The 12132-nt window shown below is 41.1% G+C and overlaps 1 protein-coding gene across 4 annotated transcripts in view; it reads left to right on the top strand.

Annotated features, from left to right (window-relative positions):
* The window catches only part of igf2bp2a (insulin-like growth factor 2 mRNA binding protein 2a), a 50283-nt gene that overhangs the window by 33601 nt on the left and 4550 nt on the right, over nucleotides 1-12132 (top strand). For all 4 annotated transcript variants that reach the window (XM_019882508.1, XM_019882507.1, XM_019882510.1 and 1 more), the window contains 8 exons: nucleotides 3420-3468; nucleotides 4265-4316; nucleotides 4625-4688; nucleotides 4875-5168; nucleotides 5849-5983; nucleotides 7641-7763; nucleotides 8265-8400; nucleotides 10519-10656. In XM_019882508.1, coding sequence (XP_019738067.1) covers nucleotides 3420-3468; nucleotides 4265-4316; nucleotides 4625-4688; nucleotides 4875-5168; nucleotides 5849-5983; nucleotides 7641-7763; nucleotides 8265-8400; nucleotides 10519-10656 — 991 coding nt within the window. The remainder of the gene's footprint in view (nucleotides 1-3419; nucleotides 3469-4264; nucleotides 4317-4624; nucleotides 4689-4874; nucleotides 5169-5848; nucleotides 5984-7640; nucleotides 7764-8264; nucleotides 8401-10518; nucleotides 10657-12132) is intronic.

Here is a 12132-nt window from a genome sequence, read left to right on the forward strand (position 1 = left end):
GCCCTCCAGGTGTTCATTTTGCACAGCGCTCGATCATCCGAGTGAATGAGCTGGAGCCTAGCCCAGCTGACTTTACACTCTGGACTAACCAGTAGCCGATCGCGGGGCAAAAATAGACAAACAACCATTTAGACTCAGCTTCACACCTAATTTATAGTCTTCGATGGACCTCACATGGACAATATGTCTCTGGCGTATGGGAGTAATATATAAACGGTGGAATATGATTACCGGTATGTCAGTTTCCATAATTTTATATAAAGAAATGTGAGGTCAGTGAGGGTGTTCTCCCACAGTGGTTCTATTTTTTTAGGTTAATACTAAGAGATGAGCATTCACACTTAAACACTTTGTGACCAAATATGTAATACAATTTTTTTTTCATTATGATTCCATTGTTTTCATTAGTGATGAGTTACTGGAGTTTTTGTAGAGTATAATCAAATGCGCTAAGGCATTATTTTATATATATATATATAAATATATAGTAGCTCTCCAGATTTCACATCAAGTCAATTTGTGAGTAAAGAGAGACGAGATCATCATTATTTCAGTATACTTTATATACACGTTTTGTGGCATCCATTGTGTTGGGCGTATTTGGATAATACCTGTTGCTTTCTGTTTGGAAGTACTCGTCGTATAATGGCCTTCATTTCGACTTGGCAACAGCCTTTCATAGGGAGTCCCTTTCTGGAGTTCAGCTCGGCTGACATTTGATCCGGCGAATACGATGTAGCAGCACCAAGTGCAGCACGCGAGCACAGATCACTGGGGTCCATTAGCACAATCAATAGGGAAGACCTCACTCGAAATACTTGTAGGATCCAAACAGGCACTACTGAGCTGTATTTTTTCCCCCGCTCATACTTTGACATTTTGGTTGAGCTGTTGCGGCGAGACAAAGTGCTTACAATACATGGAGAGTTCCGAGTAACGGTGCAGAAGTCATCCACTGACTCCAATGCAAAATCAATTTCAAGCCTAGTTTAGTCGCGGCATGGCGCACATGTCAAACACATTTAAACTAATTTGTTTGCAGTATTGAATGAATGAGGTGAAGAGTGGAATGTCCTAAATCTGTGATTCTCACCCCCTCTCCGCCTCCTCATACGCTTCTTTTTCCGTTCTTTTTTTTTCTTTTTTCCTGGAGGAGCACAATCAGAAAAAGTTATTCATTCATGTCTCGCTGCCTGCTTGTGCAAAACTCTGACCTGCGCTCTTTTCCGAGAAAGATGCAAAAACCTCTTCAGAGGAATGCCTGCCAGCCCACCGCAGACGCTAATTTCTCCCACTTTCACCTTTCCTCCCGCTCTACCCATCACTTCAGCTCCTGGAATGTCTGCTAATTGTCCTCCAAAGTGCTCTTAAGGACTTTGGGGTTTTGCGCGAGTGTGTGCTTTTTTCCCCCCTCCACATGAATGTCTGCTTCTTTTTTAAATCGTAACGCTCATGTTGACTGCGCTACTTGTGTTTGTGTTGTTTCTCACTCTTTGTGGTCAACGGGCGCCTTTGTGTCAGCTATAAATGCGGAATTGGAGTGATAAAACAGCACGATGTGGAAATGTAATACCAAGAGCTGGTAAATGTGTACATGCAGCTACTGTGAAACAATCTTGGCTTTCATTCTTTCATAATGCACTTTTACGCTCACTGGACTCAACTGATGAGATTTTGACAATATGTTTATTATGGTAGTTGTAGCTTGTGATCTGGGCACATGGCAGTGGTTAGTACAGCTCGTTCCTGGTTCGAATCTCAGGCTTCGCTTTTTGGAAGGTGTGTGTTCGCCTGAGTACTCTGACTTCCACCATTATGAATTCATATTTGTCTATATGTGCCCTGTGATGGGCCGAATACTGTTCCAGGGTTTGTATCTCACCTCTCGCCCCAAAGCTCACCCGCAAGGAAAGGCGCAAGAATAAACTAGATGGAGGAAGGAGACAATATAAAGAGCCATCGGGGGAAATGCCTTTACAAACATAGTAACGCTCACTTTTAACGTACTGTCAATGATGTGTTAAAGTGGCTTTAAAAGACAGGGCCTTGGCCCAGTCAGAGACATCTTCATCTGCGATTGAGAGCGTCGTTGGCTGTTGGAGCAAGTTAGATAATCTGTGCGTTTAGTGCCTGGGATATTTGTGGCCGCGGAAGCTTTTTTTGTCCGAATATAATACATGTTGCTTCCGTTTGTTCAATAAAACGATTGAAAATGTGCAGATGGCTGCGTTTAAACGGGTCATTACATGTTCTTGCTAGTGGTGTTGAGCTATATGAAATTAGCTGACATTCTTTTTCAGTGTGAAATGATCCCAAATTTCGGACATTCTCCGTCTTTCCTCCTGTCTTGGCGACAACACGCCAACTTACTTCTACACAGGGCGGTGCCTGCGCCGCCTGTAACATTAGCCTGTGTGGAAAATATGATCTATGTGGAGCTTCAACAAAGAGATTTTGCTTCGATTTTTTTTTTTTTAATGGAATAATTTAAGTTAGTAAATTAAGAGTTGAAACGCTAATCAGAAGGTTAGAAGTTCAAGCTTCTATTGAGTAGGCTCGCATGTTGCATGATGACCATCCCATATTGGGAATTTAGTGGCGACATCACTTTATATCTTCCATTCTTTCAATAGTTTTGATCGTGAGAGTGTCAAATAAACTACAGTATTATGGATGAACTATTCTTCAGCGTTCATCACCCCAGTCGCTGACTAATTACTGTTTGGAAAACAGTTTTCGCATCGGAAATAGACCTAAAATAATAATTTCATCATTTTAAATCTGTCCCCATCATGAAACATTTATTTTCTGTTCAGGTAGTAACATTTTATCATTTACTGTCATTCAAGTGTGTCAACAGGATATGCGCAAAAAAAAAAAACACATTAAAAAAAAATAGAGGTTTGTCATAGAAAACGTTAACTCCTATTAAAATGAAATTAAATTATTTCAATATAACAAAACATTGGTGCATTTTTAGGACTCAGGGATGTTTGACTTGATTCCATTGTATTTTTCAAGACGTTCACTAAGCCTGGCAGTGAGGCGGCTGGACAGTGATGATGTAAGTGAGGCGTAACCATGGCAACATAGACACACTTACGAGTTGTATCAAGACGGGAGTAACTATCCGTGAAAAGGCATCATCTCCCCTGCAAAAAGAACAACTGGGAGGTGTTACGTAGCATGGCTAATCATTTCCTCATCTCAAGGAAATATTGCCCCTTGGACGAAAAAAATGAACTGTGAAACTTTCAAATAGTTTATGCATTCATTTATAGAACGAGAGGGGTGGGGGCCGCATGTAATTAACTTAGGATGTGCGAAATGAGACAATGGATATAAAGAGACGTGAGGATTCCTGTGTGCATGGCTACCTGCCTCCTTCATTAAATTCACTGTGTCTCCCCTCTCCGCAGGAGTCGGAAGATTCAGATCCGGAACATTCCCCCTCATCTACAGTGGGAGGTGAGTTGCGTGTACGTGTTTTGTGCGTGTCCAAACAGCATAAAGTAGTAGTAGTAGTATATTAAATTTGAAGTTTTGCCTCATTTCAGCTGTTGACTCACTTGTTTGCATCTCCTCAAGCTTCTTTAGTGGAGTCTGTTTTTCATGTAGACTCGAACTGCAAAATTTGCAATATGTTGCAGAACATTGACGAGAAAGGACAATACAAAATAAATTTGTCATGACATTGATGTAAATGTTCACATAGTGGGTGCTTGTACAGTCTAACATGGTCCATTAGAGACGGCCTACTTGTTCATAAACATCAGTTGCAGATGTTTACCAAGCATACAAAAAGGCTCTATGTGCCACTGTATAAAATATAAATCAGGGATGATCAAACCTTATCCCCAATGGCCACATTTAATTTTTAAAACAGACAGATGGGCCAGATCCTTTGAAAATAAATGACGTTAACATTTGTAGAAATGTGTATTTAAAACAGGTAATATGCTTAATTTGAATAATAAAGTAATCACTTCTCCTTTTTTAATCATACTTATAATAAATGTACTTATAATTATTGAATCCATTTATAAAATAATTAAAAAACATAAGTAAAGTCTTTATTTTACTGATATTTTCAATTGTAGCAATGCCCCAATTATTTAAGGAGATACATGGCAGAATAATGCATGCAGACTGATGACATTGAATTAACTACTTTATTACTGTAAATCCATGTGGTTGTCTGTCATATTCTTTTTTTTTGTCTGCGTCCCCACTCACCGAACTGACGGTATCATCTCTCCATTAGGATTTCGACGGTCTCCTAGCTCGATATGGTACTGTAGAAAACGTGGAACAAGGTAAACCAATCTTCTATGTCTTATTTCATCATATTGATCATATGGATCCCTGCTATTTTTAATTGTAGCAATAGTTTTCCATTTGAAGTTCATACGAATGGCAATGTTTTGCATGTTTGTTGATGTGACTGTCAGTGGAATGCGGTCTAAAATTGATGGCCGATTGGCAACAAAGCAGCTCAACTCGTTTGTCACTTCGGAAATTGAGCTATTAGAACGAGAGCAGTGATCCAGGAGATTGTTGTCGTTACATAATGATGATGGCATCTCATGTCATCTACCTCTGATGTATGCCTCTTCTCTTACAGTCAACACTGACACAGAAACAGCAGTGGTGAATGTTACATACGCAACCAAGGAAGAAGCTAAAGAGTGAGTGCAACGACTGAGAGCCATGCACAGCATACAAAGCTAAAAAAAAAAAAAAATCCAAACTCCACACCACAGGCCTCAAGGAAAAAATGACCAAATTCGGCTTGATTGCTTAGCTGTCGACAGATTCAATTGAAATGAGTTTTCATGTTGCCAAATATTTGCTGTTGGTCATCGACCCTCCAGAGCCATTGAGAAGTTGACAGGACAGCAGTGCGACGACTTCTCCTTGAGGGTGTCGTACATCATGGACTTGGATGCTGCTCCGCCCGTCCAGGCCGCCCGAGGTCGACGCGGCGGCCGCTTGTCACGGGACCAGGAGACCCCTCAGCCCGGACCTTCAGGAGGCTTTGGTGCGCCACGGCCCCGACAGCAGCAGGACTTTCCTTTGCGCATGCTCGTGCCCACTCAATTTGTGGGTGCCATCATCGGCAAGGAGGGACTCACCATCAAGAACGTCACCAAGCAGACGCAGTCAAAGTAAGCAGCTTAGGTAGCTGGTTAGAGATTTGTCACTCTTTGAAACAAATGAGTTAATGGCTGTACTCAAGGACAGAGATGGGCAACTACCCATGCGGTGCTCTGATTGATCGCTGCTAAATTTTGTGGAAAAGTACGTGATCGGGACATGTCGATCAATGCCTTTCATAGGCAGTCACAAAAGAGATCACCTGCAGCCAACTAGAGACCAACCTGTGTGCAGTGCCGCTTCCCTTCCCTCTTTCCTCAACATGAAGATAATTGTGAGCAGCTCTTTTTGAAAAATGTGCACCTAATCCATGTGACTGCTGTCAACTGATCTCGTTCATGAATGATAAGAATCAGAATGGACAACATTTGAACCTAATCTTAATATTTTTTTTATTATTGTGCAGTGTTTGTCCTAAATGTCACTCAAATTCCCCAAATTAATGGGCCAAATAACTCCTCTCTACAACACTGTGCAGAGTAGGACATTAAAATTCGTCCTTGCATGGCGAGTCCGCCATCGCAGCAGTCGCTTCTTCAAGCCATCATACGCATATGTGATATTATTAAGCATTTAATATATTTTTGGAGGATACAAATTTGTTAACGTCTTGTGCATATAAAACGAACTGTCAATGGTTCATCAGTACATGCATGTTCCTGAACTGTCTCCACTCTTGTCTTGCTTTCAGAGTGGACATCCATCGGAAGGAGAACGCGGGCGCAGCCGAGAAGCCGATCACCATCCACTCGTCTCCAGAGGGCTGCTCCTCAGCCTGCCGTATGATCCTGGACATCATGCAGAAGGAGGCCAACGAGACCAAGACGTGAGTCCACGTTAACATTACGTCTCGCAGGGGATTAGCCATAAACGTCAACAGCCTATAATCTTATCCTTTAGCCTGCCAGCACACCTTTTAATCTAAGCGCGCATTCTCCCCGCTTTGGACCACTAACACAGTAAACACGCGACACACATCACACAGGCTGAAACGTGATGGTGGCTTAGCGTTAGAGGAAGACAGACAACATATCTAATTGGCTTTGACTTTTAACAGCACCTTTCTGTGTGTCGCATCTCGCTTATTTGTAATTGTATGCCTTTCAATTCAAATGTAGGAGCGCCAGTCTTTTTCATCAGTCACACTTTGTTTTTTTCTGGGCATAATGAGGTCGTTTATTATTCATTTCAAACTTCTGACACGCTTGTTTATCTTGTTAGGAGCTTGAAAGCAGATGTTTTCGACAAAGCTTCCCCTATGGAATGTGATCATGAAAACATTACTCAATTAATAGATGCTGTCATCAAGACTGAATTTGATGCTTGCTTTGGATTTTCAGGCCAGACATAGACGGCATGACTAATCAGAAAATAAAATAAACAGTAGAATTTTAATTAGATGGGGCGTGGGGGGGGGGGGGGATCATGCTTGGTATTAAAATCAAATAAGAAATGAATAAGAAGTAAAATTTTAATATAATTGGAAAATTCAGTCCAATGTTCCCTTGCTATTTTGCGGTTTGGTTATTGCGAGGATTTTCATTTGTGACCACAACCTAATATATTGCCGTTTTATCTTACTATTTTGCGTATTTTCTCCCTATTTTTTTCTTCTAAGTCAGTCCTGTCCCCAAAAATGTGTATTTATTCCTTCATTTATGTATTTATTTATTTGAGGGAAAATTTGGTTTACAAAAACCGAGATCATGAACTTTAGAGCTCATTGTCCCCAAAATCCCCGTTCGGTCTTTGTGGGTGCCTTCAGAAATACGCTCCGAGCGTGCTGCTTCCGTTCCGAAACTCAGAGCCAAATTCACTAAGGGATTGCGTGGTTTTTTTGTGGCGCCCGCCGATAAAAATGGAACAAACAGATTGTGCGTAATTCACAAAGCACCCGGAGATGGTGAAAATGCGTCACTAACGATACATGTCAAAATGCGTGTCTGTGTGCCAGTGTTATTTGCACGTATTTAAATGAGGTAAGTGGCAGAGAAAGTGCCCGCCTCTATGCAAATTACCCTTATTGATAAACAAGGTGTAATTCATTAATACTGTACCAGCGTACAATAACCACACACAGCTTTGGGGGCGCAAACAACATCTACAGAAAACTCAAGTAAAATTAGCGCTACTCAGTGGAAGCCTCTTTTAGCGAGGGGACGCATTGCCAGAGCAACCATACCCCTGAAATTTATAAATAAACACAATCGATAAATATTGTGATTCAATTAATATCCAACCCATTTACATCATGCAAATTTGCTGTATACGAGAGAAAGGATAACAGCAGAATCATTCTATTTAAAAATAGATATCATGCATTTATATGAAAACATACTGAAAATCACATTCTAAGTACTGAATAAAAATAACAAAACAAAAAAACCCGCTACATACGTGTGTGTGTGTGTGTGTGTGTGTGTGTGTGTGTGTGTGTGTGTGTGTGTGTGTGTGTGTGTGTGTGTGTGTGTGTACTTGTGCAGGCCGGAGGAGATTCCTCTAAAACTTCTGGCCCACAATAGCCTGGTAGGCCGCCTCATTGGGAAGGAGGGCCGCAACCTGAAGAAGATCGAGGAGGAGACAGGGACCAAGATAACCATCTCCTCGTAAGCCGCTTCCCTTCCTCTCCTCATTTGATCTCGCGTATCTAGAAAATGTTGCAGTGTGGGAGGGTTGACTACATACAGATTGGAACCCAGTATGTCTTGACTCCAAGGCGAATATCCTAACCACTACTCTGCCTCTGACCCAAATATAATCTCAAAATTATGTCTCTTACACGTTACTGTGTACTTGCAATCAGCAAATAACAATTTAACTCAATATTTAACAAGGACATGAAATTATGAATAATATTGGTGTATGCTCTAATTGCACATAGTGTTTCCAACTTAATGAACATGTACTAATAAAAATAGTGTTGTTTATCAGCACAAATGTTTATGCCCGTTTTGAAAGGCCCATACTTCATTAACTCCTGAGCGAGATAGTCTAGAATCCAATTAAAACCCATCCCACCCCACTATGTAACAAGGAAAATATGGCTTATTTTCTTTTGCACAGTGCTGTGACACATCTGTATTTTATATACGTGTGCCATGGTCTAGGTTACAAGATTTAACCATTTACAATCCAGAGAGGACCATCACAGTGAAGGGCGTCTTGGAATCGCTTTGTAAAGCAGAGGCAGAAATCATGAAGAAACTGAGGGAGGCCTATGAGAATGACGTTGCTGCTATAAATGTAAGTGTGTGCCAACTCATCATTTGTGTGTATGTGTGTGTGTATGTGTTACATAGTATATGAGAGACAGTGTAAGCTCAGTAATGAGCAGCTGCTGGTAAACAGAAAGCGTCATCCGATCGCTTTACCGTCATCTGACTCTCGGCAGAGCCTCTGACTCACGCCCGACTTCTTCCCGCTGTGCACGTGTGAGTCGTCCCCGTAACGCGGCTCCTTCGCAGCAACTACCTGATCCCCCCCCCCCATTACATCATCAGTCAGTGCTGGCTGCAGCCTGAGGGGACAACAACAGTATTTGTGTACTAATTGGACAAACATTGCTAATTTTACTCTTGCGTACTGATAACCTAAATGAAAAAGAAACAGAAGTGTTCAGCAAGTGTATGCGTCCACCTTAGCTTATTACTACCTGAAGACAAGAAGATGAAAATATAGAGGCGTTCTGACAACACGCTACGAAGTAGTTTGCACAGCGGCCTCAGAATGTCGTCACAAGAAAGCACACATATGAGGCATGATTGATTTTTGAAGTGCTTTTCATACAAATATTTATTCTTCCAACTTATAAAAACGAGTCCCTGTTGTAAACCAAGAAACTAATGCCAAACTCAATATCTTAACACTCTATTGACAGTATTATTATTCAGCAATTGTGTGATAAACACAGAGCTCTGCCATCATGGGAGGCAGAACCTCATGTGCACCATGTAAAAAAACAAACAAAAAAAATTCTAATTTAGTTCTCTGGTTGGTGCTTATTTTGATTGTCTTTTTTAATTCACTAATGATTTCATTTTTCATTTCATTTCCTGTTCAAAATATGTGGGATATACCAGGAGTCATCAGCCTTTTACACCTAAAGAGCCATTTCTACCCAGTTTCCATGGAAAAGACAACACTGGGAGCCGCAAACACTTTTTGACATCTGAAGCAATGATGTTAGCCTTTTTATTTTTATATATACACACACACACACACACTATTTGTAAACTAGTGTGTTGCTTCTGAAATCCATCCCTGTTTCAGAAAATTAAAATTCCCTGTCAGCACTTAGCTTTGAGCACCATCTAGTGCGACTGTTAATGTATTACACAAGACTGTCCCGCCCTGACGTTCCTTTCCCTACCCACAAGTTAATCATGCTGTTAACGGAGCATTAATACAAGGAGAAACTCAATGAATTGAAATTAGGAGAAATGTTCGCCTTAATAACACCCTTTAATTTTGTGTAACAGTTGTCACAGGTAGGATCAGTGAGCATGAAGGCAAAATGGGACATATTACAGCAGCAGTATGTTTGAAACAAGCCACTTTAAAATCATTTGTTTGAAATGAATAGTATCTTTGCTGTTGCCATGGTAACCTCTGAGCACACATTTTATCCATTATCTACTGTGTACCAATTGTCCTCGGTAGAGTCTTGAGTGGACTGGAGCTATTCAAGCTGACATGGGGCGAGACGCGCGTAACAGCCTGGACTCGTCAAGGGCAAGCCAAGGGCAAACGTAGACCAACAACCATTCACAATCGAAATCACACTTGTGTAAAGAGTACCCGCAAAATCCACATTTGTACCCCCAAGCTCAGAACTGTGAGGTGGATATGCTCACCACTCATCCTACATGCCACACATATTTTAGTGGTCCAGTATACAATATTGGTGGACCAGCCAAGACACCCCATATTCTGCAGCATTAGTGCAGAGGTTGTCCAGTGCCTTGATTAAGAGCAAATGTACAACGTCACCGTTGTTCGCTTATCAATAAATAAATATGCTTTTAATGTGCTTTATGGCACCGTGTTTTGAAATGTTTCACTTGACAACAGTAAAAAAAATACATACATATATTATTTTCAGAAAAAATAATAGAAATGAATAATTGATAACTTTAAAGCACTCTTCTTCATGAAGTTCCTGGAACAAACCACCTAACTAAACAAATCCACAACTACATAAATTTAGACGGTATTTTCCATGGTTTAAACACACAATGGTTCACCAAAAGTTTCTTGGACCAGGGTAAAGTTCCCACTCATTAAATACTCTCTCATCTTAATTTGTCTTCCTTTGATATTGTACTAACTCCAAAAAAATGTGCCTGTGTTGTCTTGTCCCAGCAACAGGCCAACCTTATCCCAGGCTTGAACCTCAACGCTCTGGGCATCTTCTCCTCTGGTCTGCCGGTGCTGCCCCAAGCTGCTGGACCTCGTGGCTCAGCCCCCCCTGTGGCACAAGCAGGATACAACCCATTCTTAGTAAGTCCCCCTGCCTACATACAATCGTAAAAGCTAAGAACCTTGTGGGAGTTCAGATCAGAGGTGGGGAACCTACAACACTGGGTTGCATATAGGCCTGCAAGGGCACGACTCACCATGCAATTTCATAACAAATGAAAGCTGCGATGAATGACATACACCTGGCAACCCCTTACCCGCGAAAGTATGCCAGAATGATACATGGTTTGGAAGATCAGAAGCAGAAGCGCCTACGAATCTCTTAAGGGTGCGACCTTATGGAAAGCTATCCGTCTTAGCTGTCATGCTCCACCCACACAATAAGAAAAATGTGTCATGTTGTCCATCTGTTTTGTCCACATGGTTCAAATTTGGTAACAAGCTGCAATCACCAATTCAACACCAAATGGCAGATTTCCTGTGATATTTCAAGTGGAGGTTCCTGCAGCTTTTTTTGTGGGTCTCAGGACAGACCACTAACAAAGTTCATGTTGCCAAGTGAATCTGGCTTTGAGGACTGATTTTTTTCAAACATTCCAGGACATACTACCAAACATAATTTATACTTAAATGACCCATAATGACCGTTTCAAAGCAAAATGGCAAACTTCCTGTCTTTTCAGGCATTGGTTCATTTTTGTGAGTCTACTCGTCATGACATACATCTACCAAATTTCATGTTGATTTGTAAAACAATCTTCTGAGTCAGAGTTTTCCAAAAATGTATTGCCAGGTGCTACTGAGCACGATTTTTTATTTTTCTGTTTTTTGGTTGGGGGGTATGTCACACCCGCAACCACTACCAAATGCACATTGTCACCAGGAAAAAGATGGTTGCTAAATACAGTATGGGGAATTTTTGAGCATGCTCTCAAAATGGGGCAGACTCAAATGCTGGTTGCTTGTCTATATGCCCTACTTGCTGGCGTTCAGTCCAGGGTGCACTCTGCCACTTGTCCACAGCCAGCCTACCCACCACCTTGATGAGGATAAATGCATGGTTTGATCATATAATAATAACAGTCAAGGGACCTAAAGACACTTAAAATAACCTCATAGGGAGAATTTGTGTGTGTGTGTGTGTGTGTGTGTGTGTGTGTGTGTGTGTGTGTGTGTGTACTGAATGTTACGCTTTCTTGAACAGATGTGCTGTGATTCAAAGCTTTCTCCCCAAAAATACATTTCCAGGTACAAAGCCAAATCCCCCAAGCATTCCAAATACAGTAATTAGAGTGGATATAAAATGTCTACTCGCCTCTATTCAAATGCCAGGTATTGTGATATAAAAAAATGAGACCAAGATAAATCATTTAAAAACTTTTCCCACCTGTGACCTGTAACTTATAATCTAAATCAGGGCTCAAGACTAACTTAATTATTACGAGGAGCACAGTGGCCCCTCACAGGAAATTTTAGGGGTGCACATGAATCAAAATTTGGCTTACCAGTAAATACTCACATTTCCACTCATTTTCACTACATTACTGATAGAGGGGT

Source organism: Hippocampus comes, unplaced genomic scaffold, assembly GCF_001891065.2.
Source record: "Hippocampus comes isolate QL1 unplaced genomic scaffold, H_comes_QL1_v1.1 scaffold111, whole genome shotgun sequence".
NCBI lineage: Eukaryota > Metazoa > Chordata > Actinopteri > Syngnathiformes > Syngnathidae > Hippocampus > Hippocampus comes.